Source organism: Daldinia loculata, assembly GCF_022478755.1.
Source record: "Daldinia loculata strain CBS 113971 unplaced genomic scaffold F4817scaffold_31, whole genome shotgun sequence".
In the NCBI taxonomy this organism is placed as follows: Eukaryota; Fungi; Ascomycota; class Sordariomycetes; order Xylariales; family Hypoxylaceae; genus Daldinia; species Daldinia loculata.
This window is the reverse complement of record NW_026054885.1, coordinates 64,100-86,689: the sequence shown is the minus strand read 5'-3', so window position 1 is coordinate 86,689 and position 22,590 is coordinate 64,100. Positions and strand designations below refer to the sequence as shown.

The 22,590-nt window shown below is 46.8% G+C and overlaps 7 protein-coding genes and 1 non-coding gene across 8 annotated transcripts; 2 read left to right on the top strand and 6 right to left on the bottom strand.

Moving 5' to 3' along the window:
- Positions 1 to 748: 748 nt before the first annotated feature.
- F4817DRAFT_340547 (ribosomal L28e protein family-domain-containing protein) lies at positions 749 to 2,260 on the bottom strand. Its single transcript, XM_049303648.1, has 5 exons — positions 2,055 to 2,260; positions 1,872 to 1,966; positions 1,775 to 1,798; positions 1,587 to 1,711; positions 749 to 1,513 (listed from the first exon to the last, which is right to left on the bottom strand). The coding sequence occupies exons 1-5, from the start codon at positions 2,098 to 2,100 to the stop codon at positions 1,339 to 1,341; spliced, it is 465 nt and encodes a 154-aa protein (XP_049158068.1). The 5' UTR covers positions 2,101 to 2,260; the 3' UTR covers positions 749 to 1,338.
- A 166-nt stretch (positions 2,261 to 2,426) lies between these two features.
- On the top strand, positions 2,427 to 3,775 carry F4817DRAFT_340545 (protein precursor). Its single transcript, XM_049303647.1, has one exon. The coding sequence runs from the start codon at positions 2,862 to 2,864 to the stop codon at positions 3,231 to 3,233; it is 372 nt and encodes a 123-aa protein (XP_049158067.1). The 5' UTR covers positions 2,427 to 2,861; the 3' UTR covers positions 3,234 to 3,775.
- Positions 3,776 to 4,444: 669 nt separating this feature from the next.
- F4817DRAFT_316829 (uncharacterized protein) lies at positions 4,445 to 5,546 on the bottom strand (the record flags this gene model as incomplete). Its single annotated transcript, XM_049300731.1, has 2 exons — positions 4,445 to 5,231; positions 5,296 to 5,546. 2 exons carry the CDS (start codon positions 5,544 to 5,546, stop codon positions 4,445 to 4,447), a joined length of 1,038 nt encoding a protein of 345 aa, XP_049158066.1.
- Positions 5,547 to 6,490: 944 nt separating this feature from the next.
- On the bottom strand, positions 6,491 to 8,079 carry F4817DRAFT_340543 (uncharacterized protein). Its single transcript, XM_049303646.1, has 3 exons — positions 7,417 to 8,079; positions 7,240 to 7,359; positions 6,491 to 7,176 (listed from the first exon to the last, which is right to left on the bottom strand). The coding sequence occupies exons 1-3, from the start codon at positions 7,673 to 7,675 to the stop codon at positions 6,749 to 6,751; spliced, it is 807 nt and encodes a 268-aa protein (XP_049158065.1). The 5' UTR covers positions 7,676 to 8,079; the 3' UTR covers positions 6,491 to 6,748.
- Positions 8,080 to 14,946: 6,867 nt separating this feature from the next.
- Positions 14,947 to 18,114, top strand: F4817DRAFT_340542 (WD40-repeat-containing domain protein). The gene is made up of 5 exons (XM_049303645.1): positions 14,947 to 15,638; positions 15,797 to 15,878; positions 15,941 to 16,838; positions 16,885 to 17,355; positions 17,407 to 18,114. Exons 1-5 carry the CDS (start codon positions 15,518 to 15,520, stop codon positions 17,632 to 17,634), a joined length of 1,800 nt encoding a protein of 599 aa, XP_049158064.1. The 5' UTR covers positions 14,947 to 15,517; the 3' UTR covers positions 17,635 to 18,114.
- Positions 18,115 to 18,226: 112 nt separating this feature from the next.
- F4817DRAFT_316826 (uncharacterized protein) lies at positions 18,227 to 19,256 on the bottom strand (the record flags this gene model as incomplete). Its single annotated transcript, XM_049300730.1, has 2 exons — positions 18,227 to 18,740; positions 18,823 to 19,256. 2 exons carry the CDS (start codon positions 19,254 to 19,256, stop codon positions 18,227 to 18,229), a joined length of 948 nt encoding a protein of 315 aa, XP_049158063.1.
- Positions 19,257 to 19,556: 300 nt separating this feature from the next.
- On the bottom strand, positions 19,557 to 19,638 carry F4817DRAFT_t101. Its single transcript has one exon. It is a non-coding gene; the product is annotated as a tRNA-Ser (tRNA).
- Positions 19,639 to 20,163: 525 nt separating this feature from the next.
- F4817DRAFT_144780 (uncharacterized protein) lies at positions 20,164 to 21,642 on the bottom strand. The gene is made up of 4 exons (XM_049297903.1): positions 21,250 to 21,642; positions 21,090 to 21,194; positions 20,643 to 21,034; positions 20,164 to 20,576 (listed from the first exon to the last, which is right to left on the bottom strand). Exons 1-4 carry the CDS (start codon positions 21,397 to 21,399, stop codon positions 20,219 to 20,221), a joined length of 1,005 nt encoding a protein of 334 aa, XP_049158062.1. The 5' UTR covers positions 21,400 to 21,642; the 3' UTR covers positions 20,164 to 20,218.
- Between the last annotated feature and the right edge of the window lie 948 nt (positions 21,643 to 22,590).

Sequence of the window (22,590 nt, the reverse complement as noted above, 5' to 3'; positions counted from 1 at the left end):
AAAGTAAACATGTAGGATGGGAAGAGGCTACTCACCCTGGTGCTTTTATGTATGTCGAGCTTTCCGGGATGATGAAATCGGGGAAAGTTGAGTTGATACGCAAGAAGGCGGGGCAGAAGGCAGGAAGGACGTGATGTACGAAGTAGAAGGAAGGAATCCACTTTAGCTTTATTGCTGTTTGGCGCTACCCCACCATCTCCATCGTGCCTGCCTACCTTCTTGCATTCTTGCTATCCCACCAAGAACAAGAGAACATTCACATAATCCCGCGCCTGCAGGAACCAATCACGTTCGGAATTCGAAGCAATGTTCCTTCTTTAATTGGTTATCCGCGATCTCATCTCCGGCAGGCAAGCTTGTAACTCATTTGGCTCTTCCGCCGTATAGCAAATAGGTAGCCAACCTAGGTACATACATGCTGAAACCACATGCATGGAAGTTTTGTTTCCTAGGCATTTCAGGTCGGCGGAGCTGATGGGCCAGGGTCGACTACATACAACAATGCTATGTCCGATGGATACTATGAATTAACTGCGAAACTGCAGAATACTCAACATCTTGCTAGCATTCGTGATCCCTCAAGGTGACCTATCGTCGGTGTTTCTTTTCCTCCTAAGTGTACGGAGCTAGTTAGCGTTTAACAAAGTACCCAGTCCCTTATTCCTCTAACCCGAGGTTATTGTCCGGAATGGAGTTTTCATATATTGCTCGTGGCAGTTTACATCATAGCCATTTCCCGAGGTTCACTTCTCGGTATCGGGCAAGGCCGGACGGGTTAAAAATCAACTTCATTCAAGTTTTAATAGCTTTTTGTTTCTTTTACGGCTTCACGAGAAAAAGACTAGCCGACGGACAATTTACTCGCCATCAATAGTGTGAAGTCTCCCGGCTTACCCCTAAGTTGGTTGCCAAGATAAAGTACCTTACCTTAGCTACATACACGTACGCATATTAGTATGCAACGATGTAGGCGTTAAATAACTCAACCCATATCTGCATGTACTACACACGTATGAGCTCAGGTTTGCTGCCGCGCACACCGCTCCCGCCGAGTGCCAACAAGGCTACTAAGGTAGGATTGCCCGGGTAGTCATACCGGATTAGACTGGAGCCATCTTGTCTTATTCGTTTTCTCTAGGGAATATGTGATGGAAAGCATGCGAGATAAGTTCCAAATCACACAAAAAGGGAGGTATTTTTCGTTGAAGGATTTCCTCAGACTCCTTGGGAACTTGGATTGACTACCAAAAATGCATATGCCTTATTTACCGGCCGGCCTTATCTCTGCAGTCGTTACCTAGTTATCCCATCCATCCCCTCTCCTTGTCTATAAGGAGCTTACGACTCCGCGGCGGCAGCCTTCTTGGCCTTGGCGCCTCGGGGCTTCTTCTCGGGGGTGGGCTTGGGTTCCCGCTGGGACTGGCGGATGGCAGAGACGCGGGAGACGGCGGCCTCACGGAGGTCGGGTCGGTAGCCGGACTTGGCAGTCTGGTTGGCAACGGTCTTGTAGATCCTGTGTAGTTGCGCGTGTTAGTAAACCAAGTTGCGATCAACCGGCAGGACGTAGGTATCCGAGAGAAACTAACTTTCGCGTAGCCTTGCCGCCGCTGTGGGTGACCTCGGTGGTAGACTTAGCAGGCTTCTGGACAGCCGACTCCTTCTTGCTGATGACCTTAACGCCGTTCTTCTCCGCGGGCTGGACACCGATGGCCTAATGTTCCAACTGTAAGTCTCGCTGAAATACCGAACCGTATTATAATCGCTATGTTCATACCTTGGTGTTCACGAATCCGGCATGCTACATAGTCTCGTGTTAGCTTAAATCTTCTTAATTTCAACATGACCTCCAAAATTGTAGTTAGATCTCTTACCTTGCGGCTGTGGACGTTGGTCAAGTTAAGAGGGTCGCGGGAGAACTGAATGCCGCCAGACTCCTTGCGCTTGACGAGGTAGGAGTTGTTGCTGCCTGTGCACGTTAAAATTATAAAGTGTCAGCCTCTCTACCACCCCAAAACCCTAGCCGATCGAGCTCGTAAATCAGGCTTAGAACTTACGGACAAGTTCCCAGACGAGGTCTGCGGAGACGTTATTGGTGGCCATTTTGTATGAAGGTCGAGATCGTGAGATTCGCGGGGATGAGGAGGTTTCAATGGACCGGAGTACTGCTCTATCGTGACGACCTTGTACGATTTCGAAAAGTTCACAGGCGCAAATGATCGATCAAGTGTGGGAGTCGCTTAATTGGCCGTATCGGTATTAGCGTCTATATGTACTTGGATACTTCAATGTTAAATGTACGAAATACATAAATGTAGGCCTAGGAATACATAGGTACATGGGACACGTAAGACGCACGAGCCACATGTCTCGTCAAGCCTGCGCCTCCAACGCCCAACTCAGTCTAATTGGCTGCATTTCCCACCTGCAGTTCTGTCGTCAGTCCGGTTAAGACGGCCGGACCCTCAGACCCTACGATCCACCCTCCCCATTCCACTAACAACCTCTTCGGACTGCTTTCGATTGCGAGAAAGACCGTCTCTTCCGATGGCCTACGCGTAACAAAAATCACGATACCCATTTACTTACTTCTTCTAACTCGTTTTTTGCGATTGCAATCTTCATTCACTCTCTTCTTTTCCTTGTTTTTCTTTTCCTCTGTGTTTCTTCGACTTTCTAGACGCGAAACCTTTACTTTCTGAAACTGTGGCTTTCTAATCCACCACTATCGGCTGCCTCAATTCAATCCGCCCACTGTGATACCATCTATCCTCGCACACGCACACGAGCCCAACTTAACACTCCTCTACTCCTGCCTGCGCAACGAATCCAATCCACCTAAATACCCCCCTCGAGATCGAAAAATGGCATACCTTCTCTACTCCCTAACCTTCCTCGTGCTCGTCACCGGCACGATCCTCTACCTAACCCGGAATTACTGGGTAGCGTTTCTCCCCGGACGCTCGCACCTGTACTTGCGGCTCCCCGGCTCGTTCGCAGGCGATATCGAAGCGGGCCTGTCGAGCAGTACCTTCGATCTAGGCGCGAACGTAGAAGGGGGCGATGCCCGCGCGGGTCTTGACGACGAGGCGAAAGCCCAAATTCTTGCGATTATGAAGAAGAGGCGCATGCGCTTCGATGAGGCGCGCAGGGTTTACATGGAGCAGCGATTCAGCGCAAATGGCATCGCGGCGGATGGGAGGCCGAAGGACCCCAAATTCGTCAGTTTCTCATGAGTGCGTGCGACTGTAAACCCTGCTAGTCTGCGATGACCGTGTCCGCCCTATAGGTGTAAGGACCTGGGTGTGTGTATATTTATAGGTTTGTGAGAGTACGGGTGGGAGTCTTAGGCTGGTCGGTTGCCAGCGTAGACATTGGAGATGGACGGATGGTGGGTGGGATGGGGCTACGGACTGACCTATATTCATCGCGATGAGCGTTCGCGCGTTTTCCTTCATTTTGTGACGGCGTTAGTGGGGGTATATTACTTTTAACGCAGTAGGAGAAGCATCCTTGGCTCAGTATCCAGCACGACTAAATTGTGCCATTCGCATCGTATGCTCAGGTGTATTTTAGGACGGGGAAGGGAGTTTCGTATTGAAACTTTTATATCATTTTACTATGTAGTCGTCGAGTACGACTACGGAGAACGGTAATGGGTCGTTCGAAATCTACAGCTCATCACAATTCCCTTATCCCGATATAATATCGAAGTCTATCAAAGTCTACACAAGTTATCTAATGCCTAGGTACCTAATATACGTGTATGCGCGTCTCAGCTAGCCTTGTATACATAAGAGAGCTAAATGTGCCATAACTTGTATCAATCCTTGCTCATCCTATAGTCATCTTTCAATCTCGTAGGACAAAGATAGAACTACTAACGCAGTACCACCTAGGACTAAAGTATACCTATATATAGAACTCTGATAAATATAACCTTCAATGCTACACCGAAGTCTCACCATAACGGCCATACGTACTCCCAGCATCGTCCAAGCATCTAAATTCACACCGCGTACAACCAACGTCATTGATTCAAACTAAAAAAGGTTCATAGAAAACATTAGGTTTATTTGGGTCATTATATATGTAGTATATCCATCAATCCATTATTTTATCGAGGTAACGACGGGACAAGAGTCGCCTCTTTTTTCCATCTACGAGGCTCGCAACTCGACTTCGAGTTTTGAGTCGGAATAGAATTGATTCCGAATCCTCTTTTCTGGATATCCCGGACGCCATCACATTATTAGAGGCCCATCATTCTGCCAATTATATACAATCCTGTTGTGCCACTAGCACTAATTAAATCTCCGTATCGCACAACATCGCCCTCGTTCTTTTTGTATCAAAATGCAAGGCGTCTTTTCCAGTTATCTCCGGAAAACTCGTTCTTGCGCATCGACAAAGACAAAATACCGCGTCTAGACAATAACCAAAGTGCCTAGTTATTCTTCTTGACTTTTCCGGCATCGTAACTGCGGTCGTCTTCGCCCTCAACCTCCTTCACGATCTTTTCCATCTCCTTGACCTGGGCCTTCCATTGCGCCTCGCCCATCTTCTTCTCCTTCTGGAATAGGTCGGGGTCGGGCTTGCGGTAGCTCTTGCCCAGCCTATCCCATAAGGTGGTATATTGGCCATAGTTGTAGTTGAAGTACAGATGATGCATCGTGTGGCAGGCAGCACCATTGATAACGGGGCTGTTAGCCATATACTCGCCGTCGTGGATCATGATGGTCCAGAAATTGATGAAGACGAAGGCGCCAACAGAGGCAAACTTATTCATCGGGAACACCAAGGGGAAGATGTGGTACGGGAGCGATTGCGACCAGCCGTCGACAGGGTGGAAAGCGTAGGAAGCGTAGGGAGTAGGCATGATCCACTTGTGGTGAGGCTTGTGCAGGTGCTTGTAGATCAACGGGTGATGTAGGCCACGATGGATCAAGTAGATGCAGGCGTCGGTGAACAGGATGAAAAAGGGGTACTGCAAGATCTCGTACCACATACCAGGTCCATCGGCGGGGGTGTCGTATAGTTTGGTGAGACCACGAACATCGAGAAGCCAGAAGGGAACGGTCAAGGCCGACATGATGGGCATCGACCTCATGGTCTGCTTGATCTCAAGCCGTATCTGATTCTTAAGATACTTGGGGTGCTGAAATGTTTTCTTATCGAAAATGAAGATATAGGAAAGGGTCGCAAATAGGAAGTATAGCACGAAGCCAAAGATCCTAATGTCATATTAGCACCAACTAGTCATAGACGATGCACTCAATGCAGAGGAGGTTCACATACCATGTGATGAGGAATAGCGAAGTACTTTGGCGATACGGGTTATCTCTATCCCAAGCACTCATGTATGCATATTGGCTGGGTTCGAGTTGGAAATAAGGGTTCGCCGACTTGAACTGCCATGATGACAGAACCTGGGTGGAGTTGGCGCCGACATCTGGGAGATCATGGGGAGCAACCGGCTGTAATGGAAGCAATTTGGAGTAAATGTAGTCTCCCGCGAGGGTATCTGCGATTTCAAGCACGACATCCATCTTGAAAACGATCGAAATGCAAAGAATGGACGCGCAAGAATTAGGAAGAACCGCAAAAGCGAGGGCGATGGCAACAAATAAAAGGAAGGAAGAAATTTGTTGACCTTCCTTCGGTCAAGGGTCGGCTTTGATATGCAATTTCGCGAAGTCGCGGCGTGGGGATGGCTCGATTCTCGATTGGGGATTGGGAATTTTTACTGGGCTCGGATTTTAGATGGACTAAAATCGGAGCCAGTAATGGGTGGGTCCCTTCGTTCCTGACTAGAGGTGCAATCGATAAACTTTTTGCCGCCAATAAAAAAGGGGTAGCAGTGAGGTAACCATGTGCACTCCCTTATGAGGTAGTGAAACCAAGTTTTATATGGAAGTGACACAGGAAAGAATAAACTTGTACGAGGAAACCGTTCTGCTTTTATTCCCTAGAACTATTCTCTAGCGTCGAACCACTTCGTCTTTCACCTTTCACCTTTCGACTTACATCGGCCCATTCGGACATCAAAATTCAAGATGTCATCAGTACATACAAAGTAGCAAATTTGGTATTCCAAAAAAGGAGGAAATAGGAGTCGATGGGCGCGATGCAAGTCGCTTCCTGATTCGCCAAATGCATGACACCACTGGAATGTCAAGGTTCCGGGTCTCCAGAACCCTGGGTTCTGAATAGAGTAGCGGTAACTTAATTTTCCCCACTCTCTCGCCATACGTAATAGGCTGTTGGTCTCTTTGGGCTGTGAGACGGGCACAAAAACGCTGCAAATCGGCTCATCGTTTTCGATCTGATAAGGCGGAAATGGCAAATGACCCGCTTTTCATTCTGCCCTAACGGCTTTTCTCTTGATCCACTCTCGTATTCGCATTGCGATGTATTTACGTACCGATCCGCACGTGAAGATCCTAGTGGCTCCTATCTCGTTATTGCACCGCCGGCATCACTCCGGTTCTGCAATGTTACCTAGGTAGGTATCTACATTCAATATTCAATACAGCATTGAGGACAGCTCGCTCTTTAATTCAATCTTACATAGGTATAACAATCAAGTTGTTCTGCCACTTAAAAGCCACGTCAACGTTCACATAATGTGGCTCATTACGGCTTACGGCAGTTGTCTCACTCGGTCTTAATATATTTAGAGAATAAAATCGCTCATTCAATAGCTTGTCATTACACATATATACAGATCTACTCGAAGAAGATACCTATCTCAGTGCTCCGGCTCGTCAGGTCCCCTCGGGACTGTATGGTCAACAGCCCATTGTCGGATGCTGTCGAAATTTCTGCACGTGTGCGGCGTGCTGTAGTTCGGCCATGGATCTTCGTCGCCCATCGGATAGTGGAAGCTGAAGACACCAATGTCGCCCTGGCACATGACGAATTGTCGCAGTGCGTCGATGCAGTGGTCAAGATGGCCCGTCAGATCCTCGGGCGCATCGGATGTATCCCCTCCCAGTGGTGAATAGTATTCTTTATACAGGTTCTGTCGCAGTAGGTTCAAGCAATGCAGTTGGTGGAATACCTCGATTGCGACCCGATAGCCCGGCTTCCCATCTCTCGGGTCGGTGATGGCAAGGGAAGTGTCGGGATTTAGACCTAGTTTTACCATCTCGTCGCGAGATATCATCGTGTCACCGACTATAATTCCCGTTAGATATTTTGTTTGCTTCTTAAGTTTTAGATGTCATTTCTAGAACGTACTAGCTGAAATCTCATCCCATGCCTTATCCACATCATCGCCCATACCAACGAAGGGTCCTTCCGTAAAGGGAGGCAAGTCGAAATGTTGCGTCTCGTACTTCACAGCACTAGCAGCCGGTGCTATTTACGTTGTTAGATATTCGATCCAAAAAACGACGTGGTATCGATTCAACATACACCAGGCTGAGTATTTTTCTGTATACTCCGCGTCTGTCATCTTTGAAGCTTTCGAGCAGAATGATAACGCGAAAAATGTTAGAGAAAGTGATAATAGAACGGCGTGACATAACCAAGCCCAATGTGGGCTCAATCTTTCCAGGCGGTCCAGTATAGATTTGCTCTGTCTGCTCTCCGTCCATTGCTCATCTACTACCCCTTCTTCCTTAGCAAGAAAAGGCTCTTCGTCCGGAGCGACTGTTTGGTATGCTTTTGACATGTTGATTTAATAATAACAATAATAATGATAATAATAGAAAGGCACACCTGGTGCGAAGAAACGAATGACAATAGTTTTACATCAAATAGAAAGCAAAAAATGTTTAAACAAGAAGAGAAGAAGTCGAAACGAGCAAGGTAATCACGAATAAAGAGAACATCATTTTACAGCCCTGTTCCAAAGAGTCAGGGGAGATCTACGATGGGCCAAGTCGCTAGGAGCTGCTCTCCAAGGCAGAGACCCTTGAATGATTCTCGATGCTGCAGAGGATCTTCCTTGGTTGACAATACGAAGGGAATCTATTAAACCTATCGTGAGTATTACAGCATCGGCGTCTCAGAATGCTTCAGAATGTTACATAGTAGCGGTTCATTGACCAAACAGGACGAGAGGATCTCCTTGGTAGCGTCCTCTAACAAGGACATGAAACGCGACGAGCTGACGCGAAGCTTTTTCCGGGGTTATGGAGCATGAAGCACGGACCATAGATGCAGATACATATAGTATAAACAAGCTGCCGAGCATCTCGATATATCATTTACATAGTTTTATCATTTACATAGTTTTAGATAGTTTAGGTGATTTCAAATAACTAAGAGGTTTTAATTCAGGTTTGCCTTCTTTCATTTTTCCTTTTCGAGAATAAGAGATAAATGAAATAAACGACACTAAAACCATGGAGACTCAATGTAGTGAAACGTTTGGCCGTGTAGTTACATACATTATGGGGCTGGGGGGGTCTATTGACATAGTGTCAGCAATAGTGATAAGGTGTGGACATAATGTCGGCGGTGCGCCGCTTAAGAATCAGTCCCCTACCTGATTGGCTAGCACGTATAATATAGACACCCTCGGGGGTGATTGTATCCAAATTATAAGGATAACCAGGTCTGAAATAGCTACCGTACGTACACGATTATATCTTGTCGTAATTGTATTACTTTCGAAATACTGATATATTAGGAAAGAGTGGCCTTTTAGACATCGTCACCAACGGTAGTCACGGTTACCTAATCGACATATGTCACGTACGAGACTGTGTTAAGTTAGGACATAATGTCAGGCCAGGTAATATAATATTAAAAAAAAAAAAAAAGAATAGAAGGCCTTGTAATCTAATACAAGGCCTTCAACATACTTATATATATACAGCAAAGGCATAGGCACATGTAAAAGTTAATTGAAAGGATTACGTTGAATTACTATTACGAGATTACGGGCTACGTGTTTTACCATTACACTACGAGGTCATTACGAATTACGATTAAAGTTTACTGTATTGCAGTATATATGCATACTTCAGGCCCTTACTTAACCTGTATATACCCGGGGCTGACATTATGTTGAATATCTGACATTGTATTAAATCTCTGACATCGTGTTGAATTCCTGACATCGTTGTGGACATAGTGGCTATCTGGACATCGTCAACAGGCCTGGCAATTACGGCGAAATAGACAGTACCTCTGACATAATAAATACCTTGACATACTATCTATTAGTACTGACTTGTAAGTACCTGCAATGAAATCGGTACAATAAGTCTTGCTGACATTGTATCGACCTGTTGACATGGTCTTGACATAGTATCGGGGCCTGTAATTATGTAATTATACTGACACCATTGCTGACATAATGTCAATAGACCCCCCCAGCCCCATAATGTAGTACTGGCGTTGTTTCAACCGAATTCGAAACATCAAATTAGACAGTTATGTAATAATAGGGGGTATGCGATCACCGCCACCGTGACAAACAGATAATACGCGCCGTTTACTTGTACTACCTTAGACCTGACTTAGGTGATATGTAAACCGTAACTGAAGCGTTTACTAAACAAGATAATACTCATTTCTAAATAATCCAAAAACTCTTAATCTAGTGTACCTACTTGAGCTCTATGGCTCGCGGCTCAAAATCCAAGCTAAGACGTTTTTCCTAGAAAGCCCCTATTTACGTACTTATGTACAATTTCAAATTTAACATGGGTCCGGTCTGAATATCAATAGCCATCTCGTCCTCGACCGTCGTACGATAGGATGACCCGACTGACCACTGTGGCTTGTCGTAACATACGACGAGGGGATTTAGTAACAATTCCTATCCTAACTTTCAACTTTGCCGGCTATGTATCAAAAGGTAATCTAAATTTCACGCATGTGACACTCGACTCAGAAAACCAACGCCTTCGCTATGTCGGTCGAGAGATAGAAGCAATAGTGAAATATCACTCTACGATAGTCATATTAACAGCACTACGAGAAAGCGCAATGGAGGCGGGCAGAGGGCGATATTGCCATGTCACTGTTTCGTTCGTATCTTTGAGCGAATGAGAACTGAGGGATCATGCCGAAATATTTACTCGATCCTCCTCAGGTCCTAGGGAATCTACACCTCTATATCTCTTTTCACGAGTCTAATACGAATGTTTCAATACCGAGTTTCTTCTGAACACAGGCTTCCGCCGGACCTGAAGGCTACGACATACATTGTAATGACGTTGTCGTTGTGCTTGTAATGTTCGATAGGAGCGAATAATACACCACTTCGAAATCTATGGCGAGTAGGGCTTCACATATATCAATATATAAAAGGTAAAGATTCCAGGTATCAGCTAACTATATTGATTTTTGGGATAATGTTCGAAAGGTTCATCCCCCAAGGTGCGCTCGCCATAAAGTACCTAATCTTTTGGCCAATTCGGGGCCTCGATTCGAAGCCCATCATTGTTCAAACCAAACAGATCCTTTTTCAGTTTAAACATGCTTATCCTTTAGCTAGTTCGCCTTTCGAGAAATAGAGAGCATTATGAGTCATATTGTCTAATGCCAATTCCGATACTGTCCTCTGTATAGCTTATAAGACGGACTATTTTCAAGCCGAGCTACACATGCACAAGCCTAGCCAGAGCCTTGCTGCAGAAGCGGTTTGCTACTAGGCCTAAACAGATAGTCAGACGAGCATCTATGATTTCAAGAGGTTATGATGCTCAACATGTGTTATCCCTATCAAGAGTATACGGGAGCTCGACGCCCAGTTTCTACTACCTATTCCTAGCTAGTGGCGGTTGCTGAAAATGTTCAGATTGAGGCTAGCACTATTCCGTTCCTCAGCCATCGAGATCAGTCAGTCAGTATATGCAGTGCTAGGATCAATGTGGCGGCTGACTCAGGAATCAAACCCGTTCTTGACTCTAGATGGTACACCTTTGTCATCGGTTGGGGGTGGGGAAGTAGTTAACACGGCAGATGTCAATAGCCGCAAGACCACGCATCGAGCTAGAAGGTAGCAGGTGTACGTACGTGGCGTAAGAAGACTGCGGACTACCCCGTATGTATGTTGGTAAGCATATATTAGGAGGCGTTAACTCGGTCATCTACCCGGGAATTACATGCAAGGCATTTAACACTGCAGGAGTAAGATGTTGGCTGGCATGTCACGTCAAATAGCAAGGCTTTATACGCCTGTTGATTACCTATAATCCCCCCCGGCAATATAAGCATCGAGTTGGCCAGTCTGACCGCACCCGAATATTTACGTAGCAGGTCCCCAGTATGGTAAGATGTAAGTTTTAAGTTCTCACGAGATCATCTACCTAATAACTGAACGTTTCCAATACCACTTAGTTCTAAACTAGGAAACAAACAGCGTCGAGTAGATTTTAGCGGGAGTCACATGTCTAAACTAGCTCAAACAGACGATGTTAGCCACGACGTAGTGTATGTGCGCAACTATGCAATGCAGACTTCTTACAAACGCGCAGACTGCTTACGACGCTGCAGTTTGCAATGTGGAAAGTTATATTAAGACATATATTAAACATATATACACATATGTATGTACATCCGCTAGTGGTTGCATAAGGCTAGTATTAGTGGCGGTCTTATTTATGAATGTGAGTTAATCTAGTAAATATATATAACTATATATATAAAGATATATCTTAGTAGCGTTGAGCGGTGAAAATAAGTGATCGGAGTATATTCCCATTTGGAACAGAAGCTATTTGGAACAAAAGCAAGATACCGGCCGTTACGCCGATTCCATTCAGGAGTTTTGACAGTATATAATTACATAAGCATATTGAAGCTAGACTGAAACAACGGAAACGTCCATCTATACCTATAGTATGTCATATTGCAGACCCTAGCGCGAAATAGAAATAGAGCTTTAGTACATGTGTAAGATGTTTCCGAAAGTCACATTAATACATATCTGTTCGTAGCGGCAAGACTGTACGTGTTTTTTCTACCCGAACAAGCGAGATTTTCCTACAAATCATTTTTGCCGAACCAAATTCCCCCCATATGACAAGGCAAGTCATGAACCGGTAAAACCTTGTTTCACGGTCGGTTCCAGTGTGGAGTTAGGTAGCCTACCTACATTATGGGGAGGGGGGGGTCTATTGACATTATGTCAGCAAAGGTGTCAATATAATTATATAATTATAGGCCTCCAAGACCGTGTCAACAGGTCAATATAATGTCTGCAAAGCTTGTTGTACCGATTTCATTGCAGGTATTTATAAGTCAATACTAATAGACAGTATGTTAAGGTATTTATTATGTTAAAGGTATTGTTTATTTTGCCGTAATTACCAGGCCTGTTGATAATGTCCAAATAGCTACTATGTCCACCACAATATTAATAGCGGCCATAATGTTAGTATTTAACACGATGTTAGCCCTAGGTATATATAGGTTAATTATTAAAGGCTTAGACTATATATATATACTGTAATATAGTAAACTTTAATCGTAATAGCCTCGTAGTGTAATGGTAAAATACGTAGCCTATAATCTCGTAATAATAATTCAAATAATCTTTTTAATAATTTTTTCAATTGATTTTTGCATATGCCTGTATGCTGTATATATATATCTTTAAGGCCTTATATTAAATTACAGGGCTTTTTATTTTTTTAAATTTTTTAATATTATTAAACCTTTAGGTGGTAACGATAACTTCGTTCGACATTATCTCGTACGTGACATATATCGATTAGGTAACCGTGACTACCGTTGGTAACGATCTTTAAAAGGCCATTATTTCCCAATATATCAGTATTTTGGAAGCAATACTATTATAATAAGGTATAATCGTGTACATACAGTAGCTATTTCGGACCTGGTTATCCTTATAATCTAGATATAATCACCCCTGGGGGTAACCATACTATATATACTAGCCAATTACCGTAATAATAGTCATTTAACATGCGCATGGCCGACATTATGTCCACACCTTAACACGTATGCTGACAACCATGTTAATAGACCCCCCCCACCCGCTAATGTATTATTGGAGACGGCCGAGACAGGTACTAGCTATATCCGCCCCTGCCGTGTTACCGGAGATAGAATATCTCCGAAACAGCGACAACGTCCGTGTCCGGGTGTACTTAATCTGTACATGTCCCGATACGTATCTATTGAGTCAACGCCCATTGGCTCGATGGAAGGAATATTGAACCGGTGAGGCTCGGGGTTTTCTTTAATGAGGTATTGTTAATGTTGCACCAATCTTGGATGAAACCTCTAACTAGCAATTTTTACTTGATTACAATACTGGCGATAACAATTAGAATGTATTGTCGCCAATACCAAAAGAAGAAAACCGAGTATACCAGTTGCAAATGGGGAAAAGTAGCGCATTGAGATGATAATCTTAGAATGTTGGTTCCAACATATGCTAAATATAGGTGGCAATGTCATACGTACCTATCTACCTAACTAACAGAATATCTAACCTAGATACGTATTACGTTGAAATCTCGACCTAGTCTAGTCATCTGACTCAACAACATTACTTGCATTTGTATGCGCATAATTACGCGGGTAGTAGTCTTTGTGTAAGCCTGTCAAGCATCTAAAAGCTGACATCTCGGCCTCTACCTTGCGTATAACTGCTATCTGTTAATCACAGCCTATTAATAACAACTCAAGTCCTAACTACCTAATGAAACAACCAAGGCGTGAATGTTTATGAACTCAATAACCTATGTTCTTTTAACGTTGCCTACTTGTCATGGTAACATTGCCGCTATTCTGCCTTTAGATCAGGTACATGTAAGTTGAAATGCATGGGTGGGGGCAGATACATAGTTACGCCTAAACAACCGAAACGCTCCCAAAGTGTCGAGGAACTTGGTTCAAATATATGTAAAATATATGTACGTGTAAGTTGGATTCACGCCGGCCGTTTGTACACCGGGATGCCTCCACACATTCTTCCCTACCCGAGCTGAATCTATTGCTGGCTCGTTCCCTATTGCTCCCCTGTCATCCAACCTGGGAATACCTAGTAGGAAGTACGTACATAATACGGTAGTCTGCGCTCGCTCTGTGCAACCGCAATGTGCATTGTGGCAAGTTTGGCAAGGTTACAGATCATGTACTTGTATAAACACGTAGCATGAGCACAAAAGAAGGAGGCGTTTCTACGATATAACATGTTGTTTTGAGAAAAGAAGAGAAAAGTTGCCTTTGTACTTCTGCATTGCACATCATGGAAGGAGAAGAAAAAAAAAAAAGGATAGGGTTAAGCCTTGGCTAACAATTGCATCCGAATTACATGTATTAATGTATATATGTATGCCACCGGCGTTCCTAGTGTACCTAACCCACAGCGCTGACCAGCTCTTGGCCCAAGTGGGGGTGCCATCTGCGTGCCTACCTCCTAGGATGTAGCTTAGCTGCTTGCATGCCCCCATATACATACTCCGTGAAATCGCGATTTCCACAAACTTCCATATGAGCGCCCGCGTGTGTGCCGGGATATGTACCTACACTAATCCGTATGCATGTAGTAGCAAATACGTACATAATCATAAAATACGTATGTAGTTACTTCATCGGCGCGTACCTACCTAGGGGGCGTGCTTTCCCATTTCTTTTCCTGCTTGCCAATGGTTTCCCCGTGGCCCCACCCAAAATGCACGCAGCCTTAACCCAGCGCCTGCTTAAAACAACAGGACTGTACCAAAATAGGTAAGATTCTGTTTACCGTTTGTGGGTTAAGTCGAAAAAAAAAAAAGAAAGTAGGTACCAAGTAACTTACATATACATATGTAAGCACGAAACTTTAAGGAACCTGCGATGTAGTACCGTAGTGGATTTTGTACATGAATGGTCTCTGCTGCTGCAGCATTGCACCCCTGCAACAACCTCACAATCCGTGCACGCATACTACGTCCATAGTAGCATGGATCCATCGCCCGAACCCACCAGCCATCATACACTACATAGGAAGTACTTCTTTACAGGTCATACATAGTTCCAATCCAGCTCGTGCCTAGCCCCCGAGCCCTGGTCAAACAAATCTTGAGTATTACCTACCAACCTTGGATCTCGTCTCCTCTTCTTCTACCATCCCTTCCCTTTTTTTTCAACTGTTTTTTTTCTTCTACTTTCTCAACACCAACGCCTCATTTCCAGCCTAATCAATATCGCCCCATAACAGCAACTATCTATCCAGTTGTTACCAGCTGAACGGCAACCAATACACGATTGCGCGTCTGCCGCTCTTCACCTCCAACATCGATCCTCGCGTTCTTTCACACGACTATACCCACTGTTGTCTGACGGGACCCTGCAAAGTTTCGTCTCGTCTTGCTCGCGTTGCAATTGGGTCGTGTGGAAGGGTGTTCCCTTGTTGTGCCAAGTTGAATAGGAGCTGGAGGGACCCTGCATAAGATATCAAACTATCTGCGACTATTCTATCCATCGTTTATCGTCACCGTCACTTAGAAATCGTGATATCGCAATACCGCAGCCTTGTTTGGATTTAATCTGTACCCCAATCCCGAGATAGGTCGTCCGCGCAACGATACCACATCCGACAATGTCTATGTATCCGCACCGCGGCTTGCCGCAAAATGCGGCGCGTTTGAACGAGCTTCTTGATCAGATTCGCACGGAGTTTGATAACCAAGTCCGAATCAACGAGGGGTATGAGCAACAAAGTAAGTGAAAAAACAAACTACCATTGGAGATTAGATGAGAGTATACATTTTACTGGTTCAGCCTAATCTGGTCTTAACTGATTATTATATACACTCACATAAAGAAACGCGCTTTCCTGTTTCACATTTGACTGAGACTGTCACTAATTATCCAATAGTTCAACAACAAGTGCAAGAGGCCCAACTTATTCGTGAGAAGGTTTATCAACTGGAGCAGCAACATATTAATATAAAAGCAAAGTAAGCATCCATTGCTACAGCCTCCGAATCTTGAAGTTAACCTACTAACTTCCTATGTATAGGTACGAAGAGGAGATGGTTTTACTTCGCCGCCAACTCGAGGCCGCGCGAGGAGGTGCCCCTCAACCTGCTATACCTGGTCCGCCTCAACATGGCGGTCCATCTGCGGGTCCTCCCCCTCCTTCAATCGGTATGGGCAATAACCTATTTAGTGGAATAATGACCGGTCAGGGAGGCCAAGGCGGTGGTCTGCCACCCCAACCCAACCCGCAGGATCAGGCCCCTCCCGGGCCTCAGCATCAAATGCCACAGCCGCCCCCGGGTTTGCAAGGTCCGCCTCCGCCTCCACCCCCGCCAGCACAGCAGCCCCCCTTTCAGCAGCCTTACCAGGGTCCGGCTCCCGGCGGGTTCCCCGGGCAGCCTCCCCAGAGCACTGCTTCACCCGGGCCAGGCAAGCGCGGTATCGGTAGGCCACCCGCCGGTGGCCCTGCAACTCCTCAGATCAACACTCCGATGCCCTATGCCGGCCCCGGAGCCTCGCCGCAGGTAGCAAATCATCCGACGCCGGACCATAGAGCTCTGCCACCTCACCCTGGCCCGATGGTCAACAACGCTCTTGGTGATTTAGATGTCGAACGTCTCCCGGCTCATGTAAAGAAGACTCGAGACGATTGGTTTGTGATCTTCAACCAACATGTTCCGCGCATGCTCGATGTCGATCTAGTTCACACATTGAACCACGAGAGCGTTGTGTGCTGTGTGAGGTTCAGCCATGACGGCAAGTATGTGGCAACTGGTTGTAATAGGTCCGCCCAAATTTACGACGTTGCGACCGGCGAGAAGGTATGCGTTCTCCAGGATGAGAATGTTGATATTAGTGGAGATTTGTACATCCGTAGTGTGTGTTTCAGCCCCGATGGTAAGTATCTAGCTACTGGTGCTGAGGACAAGCTCATTCGCGTAAGTTGATCGCCTAAGTTCCCTCGTACCTTGCTAACTGGGATAGGTCTGGGATATTGCTACCCGTACGATTCGTAATACTTTTGCCGGTCACGAGCAAGATATCTACTCGTTGGACTTTGCTCGAGATGGACGAACCATAGCCTCCGGCAGTGGTGATAGGACCGTTCGATTGTGGGATATTGAACAGGGTACAAACATGCTTACCCTTTCTATTGAAGATGGTGTTACGACTGTTGCTATCTCCCCTGATACGAAGTATGTTGCTGCGGGTTCGCTTGATAAGAGCGTCCGCGTTTGGGACATTCATCAAGGATACCTCCTGGAGCGGCTCGAAGGGCCGGAGGGCCACAAGGACAGTGTTTACTCTGTAGCCTTCTCTCCTAATGGCAAGGACCTAGTAAGCGGAAGTCTAGATAAGACTATCAAGATGTGGGAGTTATCGACCCCCAGAGGAGGGGTACAGAACCCGGGCCCTAAGGGAGGCCGATGCGTCAAGACGTTTGAAGGACACAGAGTAAGTTTTCCCAGTATTTTTTTTCGTATTTTTCTATGCTCACAAGATTAGGATTTCGTACTTAGCGTAGCGCTCACTCCCGATGCCAACTGGGTCATGTCTGGCTCCAAGGATAGAGGTGTACAGTTCTGGGACCCCCGAACTGGGTTTACTCAACTCATGCTTCAAGGTCACAAGAACTCAGTCATCTCGGTGGCTCCTAGCCCTACAGGCGGCTACTTTGCAACTGGCTCTGGCGACATGAGGGCGCGCATCTGGTCTTATCGCTCGATATCTTAGCAAGGGAGTCAGTCGGAACAGCTTACGCGTCTGGCCCAAGAAGCGACTAGAAAAGGGCGTACTCCACTCCCGCTCAAAAAATAGCCCGAGATGATGGGTACATAGGTTCAAGAAGATGGGGTTACGTATTTAGTTACTACAAAGGGGTTTAGGAGAGAAGACGGCTCTACGCCGGACCTGGAGTTGATGCCGGTCTTAGGATCTTAGAGGTCTTTTGTTTTTGCTAAAGCGAAAGCCACACGCTTCCTTAGACGATGTGCGAAGGTGTGGATAACAACTATGCAACTTGGAGAAGATGAGGCAAAGAAAAAGTTTGTAGTTGGTCTCTTGTTGGCTTGGGCGAGGCTTTGAAAGCGGGGAGGGGCTGGGTTTTTAATCTCAGGTGTTCAGCAGCAATGGTGGCAGTCCCTTGTCACAAGTGTATTGCAAGACAGGCTTTTGATAGTAATGCAGAACCAAATGATAGATCCAATCAATGACTATTGACTATTGACTATTAAAGATGTAATCTATTTCTTGGGGTATGGAGATTGTGAGATTAGTGTGTACGTGTGTTTTATTAGTGAGATGCTATGTATGTGCTACCCCTAGCTTAAAATAGGCCCTTGAATAGATTATCGAACTCGTCGCCGCCTTTCTTGGTCTTCTTTTTCTTCGCGAGTCTTACACCCTCCTTAGTCTTCGTCTTCGAAGATATATCCTGCTGTTTCTCTACAACCCCGGCGCCATTGCCGTGGTCCTGACCCCGCTTCGCATTACTAGGTATATCAGAAGATCCGACCTGTACGTTCTTCCTCCGCAGCTTCGCAGCCCGCGCGACCTCGTCCCGCGAGATTACCGAGCCCCCGCGCTCGCCGGGCGTCTCGGTCAAGATGAGCCGGGAGGGCGGCTCCTTAGCTCCTCGGACGCTGGGTTCTTTTAGGCGCACCGCAGCGGCACCGCTATCTATAGGCTTATCCGCGACGGATATGCTAGTTTCGTCACGGCTTACCTCCGCTGCTTCGCCTACTAGATGCACGCAGGCGGCGTTGACCTGGGCTAACGCGCTGAGCAGCACTACGCCTAGCGTTGCGAATTGGTTGTCCGCTGTTAGTTGCGAGAAGGCCCTGGGGGTTCGTTAGCGGGTTTTGGTCTTGAGATGTATCGCTCGAAGGACATTAGCCTTGACGGCAGCGGAGAATAACGTACAAGTAGCACTTTGGAACTAAGATGTCCCTCAACCACTCCACGTGACCCCTTACCTTCCTTTCCACGCCGCCGCCGCCGCCGCCATCGTCACGCCGCCGCTTCTTGCTCTTCGACTTGGCAGCAGCGGCAGCGGCAGCGGCAGCGGCAACGGCATCGGCAGCCTCGAGTAGTTCATCGACTACTCTCTCGACGTGGCGCCGCAGCATGCCGAAGGGAGCCCACCAGGCGGCGCGGCGGTGCTGGTTCCGGTTGCGGTGGTTGAAGCCCCGGAGGACGGGCTGCAGGGGCTGAAGCCTGTCTAGCGCGTCTTGGTAGCCATTGCCGTCGATGTCCGGGTTGGGGGCGGGGGCGGGATTGGAAGCCGGAATGGAAGGGGGGAGGGGAAGGGGAAGGGGAAGGGCGGAGGTGCTCGGCGGTGCAGGGACTGGTACCATTACATCGTCCGGGGTAGCGTAGTGTAGGTGTAGATGCGGAAAGTTTCTAGTGTGACTATGTTTACTGCTTTTGATACATCTGAGGATGCTTTGCGGGTACCTGCCGTAAAGCTTATGCGAGCCGAGGATCTACCGTGTCGATATGTAGCTCGAGAGGTTTGTTAAAAGTAAAAAAGAAAGTTTAACTAGTTATATGTTGCTTAAGTAAGTTTCACGCGCAGTTAGAGTTCTTGACTAATAAAATAACCTCGTTTGAACCAAGACCGACAAAAAGACCAAATTGGCAAAAAGTAAATGTTGCGACGTGGGCCTGATTCGAACAGACGCTCCCGAAGGAACAAGATTTCTAGTCTTGCGCATTAGACCACTCTGCCACCACGCCCCATTGGTTGTTGAAAAATTTCAATGTAATATAATACTATATAGCAATTGTGTGTTGGTCACGTAGCATCCTAAGGCAGTTAGACCTCGAAGGTGGGGGCGTTAGTCCGGAATAGCTTCGGTAGGTGGGTATAGGTACCTGACTTATATCCCCCTTCGATAACACACGAATAATAACTCCCAGTATAATAATACATATTGATCCGCAAGGAAAACAGGGTCTATATATGACAAGCTATCCTAAGTCTTAAATATCCAACTTAGCGTATATGTAAATTCTAACAAATTATCAAATCAGGGATTATGGACTGCTTTACCAAGACTATATAGCCTAGGACGACTTGAAAGAGCCTCAGTCCACAACAAGCTGTTCTAATATGTCTTCATATGTATCAGTAACTTACTCATATGTCTGCGTATTTATACATTAAAGAATACTCCTTGCGCCATGATTAGAATTACTGTTAATAACACGCGTAGAGGCCCTCTGGCATAGCTAACATCCTACAGTAAAAGCCACACAAGACAATCTCTATACGCTAATTCAAATCTATTCATTTTCTACCTTAGGTACATAACATCTACCCGGTATCAGACACTTTCCTATCACTTACTCTGACCCGCTCCGGTTCCTTGCAAGCGCTGTCGCGGTAGTAGTCCTCCATCCTATAGTACTGCTGATTGCCGTTCTGCGCCGCGCCCGGCCCCGATCTCCTCCACGAGTAAAAAGAGCGGCGTCCCCGTGACGCCGTTCCTACTCGCGTGCCCCCGAGCACCACCCTGACTAGTGGGCGGAGAGTAGCGATCGACGATGCGATGAGGCCGAGTCCGTTTTCTATAGTAGACCAGATGGACAGGTCGGAGAAGTCATGTATAAAGTCGCCGGGTTGGGTTAGCTGCCAGATATAGGGGATGCGGACGATGGTTGCGGTTGAGGCGCTGAACGTCTTTATTAGCGAACCCTGTTCTTACGACCGAGCGAGGATAGGGGCAGGGGTAACATACACCGATCCGAGCGCTAAAGTGCAAGAAACCAAGATCTTCGACCTCTTCGACAGCTCGAGATTTCGCACAATCGCAATGGGTAGCAACCCAAGGACCCAATCCGTAACAGCGTTGATACTAGCAGCCGCGTACGTACAGCCCATAACCAAATCGTTGCTCCAGCATTTACCCTCCATGCCGCCGGTGTATCTAAACCAGAAATACGCCACCGGCTGGCACTGGAACGCGGTCATGAAGGCGTAAAAGACGTGGTAGACGAGATACAAGAGCAGCACGGTGCAAATCACCGATTTCTGCCACACCTGCGAGCAGATGCGAAAGAGGAAGATCCCGACGGTAAACTTTAGGAAGAGCGACGTCACGACGTATATTATTTCTGCCGCCCATCTCATCTGTCGTAGTTAATTAGCCACTAGTTCACAATCTCTTGCACTCAGCGCAAATTACCTTGAGGATTTTGGGGATGTTCTCGGTAGGAACATCGTTTATACGCTTGCCCGCCCCGTGCGAGATACTAAGCATGACAACGGTGGAATAGAATACGAAGCAAAGCTGGGCTTGTTAGTTACGATATATCCATCATCTTCCCTGGTTATCGCCGATTTACCATTGTAGCAACGGCCAACCAGTCCTCAACCTGGAAAGCCCTCAAAATGTGAGCCCGGACATAGCAGCGAAGAGCTACCGTTATGGACGACAGCCCGAGGAAAACCGCTACGATGACGGCCAGCTCGGGGCCACGATCATTAGGCGTCATGGTTTATGAACGATCGGGCTCGATGCGAGTATTGAAATGAGAGACACAACGAAAGTCACACATGGGGCCTAGAAAGAAATTGGCCCAGAGGGCAAGGCAAGCCCAGGACCACTCACTAAGATCACATAGCAAATTGATAAGAAGACTGTACGAGGAAGCACAGCAGAGATATACCACCACGTACTTCCATATCAAATCCGGGGTAACGGTCGCCATCGCCGTCCCTATAACGGCATTCTAGCCCCAACGAGGAAAGCAAACAAGGATCCGCCCTACGGTAGCAAACACCTGCCAGATTTTTTTCTCCTTCTTCTCCACGGCCGTCTGAGATACCCGCTGTCTATTTGACTGGGCCATCCCCTAGACGAGGACATAAGCCCACACGGTTAACCTCTCGTCACATGGGAGAACCTTGCGCAAGGCCTTGAGGCGATGGAGCCGAGTGATCACCACGATCCGATCTCCAAACAAGCACGGTCTGTGGCTTTACAGACGGAGCACAACCTCGTTCCCGCAGGTCATAACACGCAGGTCTACACAGCAATAAGACGGCCCCCATCTAGATGCCGCGCATGAGCGAAGGATTTGCCGCGCTGCATATCCATACCGTATATAGTGCCGCGGCCCAAACAGGAAGCTGTGCATGCTCCATCCCACGGCATGCGCGAGCACCCCACGGCTCGGTGAAGCGCACCCCAGGCGGACCGGCAGCAGCGCGATACAGTTAGGCAACTCGCTAAGACGGGGATATATGCATCCCATCTGCCACCTGCTATCTAGATTTGGGCGATCGAAGGAGATACCCTATGTATACCCAGACCACCAGGATAGATCAACGTACATAGGTAGGTACATAGTGGACGGCGTCCCACCCCGCGCCTCCCGGTAAAGGGCCGAAACCACGAGGCGTATATTGTATTACACGACAGCAAGCGGTATAACGCAGTTCTCGGGAATCACAGCCCGAATTTCGCGTCTCGGTGCGAGAGGGACGCATCGCTCGTCGCTGTTTGGTATAACATAACCAACCCTACTTGTTGTTGTTGTTGTTATACGCAAGACAAACACGATGACGTTAAACTAGTTACAGCGCTGCAAGCTAGCCCTACGCAGATTAGGACACATGAGATGGCGTTGCTCGGGAACGGTGTCCGAGCGGTAGGAGGGGAGGACGAACGAACAGCTATGACT

What these genes read in the sequence shown, in the direction of transcription:
- F4817DRAFT_340547 (XM_049303648.1), bottom strand. Translation starts at nt 2,100, where the DNA reads ATGGCCACCAATAACGTCTCCGCAGACCTCGTCTGGGAACTTGTCC. An exon ending in CCTCGTCTGGGAACTTGTCC is followed by an intron (nt 1,967 to 2,054) that starts GTAAGTTCTAAG and finishes TAACGTGCACAG; the next exon opens with GCAGCAACAACTCCTACCTC. An exon ending in CCAACGTCCACAGCCGCAAG is followed by an intron (nt 1,799 to 1,871) that starts GTAAGAGATCTA and finishes GAGACTATGTAG; the next exon opens with CATGCCGGATTCGTGAACAC.
- F4817DRAFT_340545 (XM_049303647.1), top strand. Translation starts at nt 2,862, where the DNA reads ATGGCATACCTTCTCTACTCCCTAACCTTCCTCGTGCTCGTCACCGGC.
- F4817DRAFT_340543 (XM_049303646.1), bottom strand. Translation starts at nt 7,675, where the DNA reads ATGTCAAAAGCATACCAAACAGTCGCTCCGGACGAAGAGCCTTTTCTT. An exon ending in AGAAAAATACTCAGCCTGGT is followed by an intron (nt 7,360 to 7,416) that starts GTATGTTGAATC and finishes CAACGTAAATAG; the next exon opens with CACCGGCTGCTAGTGCTGTG. An exon ending in ATGGGATGAGATTTCAGCTA is followed by an intron (nt 7,177 to 7,239) that starts GTACGTTCTAGA and finishes CGGGAATTATAG; the next exon opens with TCGGTGACACGATGATATCT.
- F4817DRAFT_340542 (XM_049303645.1), top strand. Translation starts at nt 15,518, where the DNA reads ATGTCTATGTATCCGCACCGCGGCTTGCCGCAAAATGCGGCGCGTTTG. An exon ending in CGAGGGGTATGAGCAACAAA is followed by an intron (nt 15,639 to 15,796) that starts GTAAGTGAAAAA and finishes ATTATCCAATAG; the next exon opens with TTCAACAACAAGTGCAAGAG. An exon ending in CATATTAATATAAAAGCAAA is followed by an intron (nt 15,879 to 15,940) that starts GTAAGCATCCAT and finishes TCCTATGTATAG; the next exon opens with GTACGAAGAGGAGATGGTTT.
- F4817DRAFT_144780 (XM_049297903.1), bottom strand. Translation starts at nt 21,399, where the DNA reads ATGACGCCTAATGATCGTGGCCCCGAGCTGGCCGTCATCGTAGCGGTT. An exon ending in GGTTGGCCGTTGCTACAATG is followed by an intron (nt 21,195 to 21,249) that starts GTAAATCGGCGA and finishes TAACAAGCCCAG; the next exon opens with CTTTGCTTCGTATTCTATTC. An exon ending in ACTTTAGCGCTCGGATCGGT is followed by an intron (nt 20,577 to 20,642) that starts GTATGTTACCCC and finishes AAAGACGTTCAG; the next exon opens with CGCCTCAACCGCAACCATCG.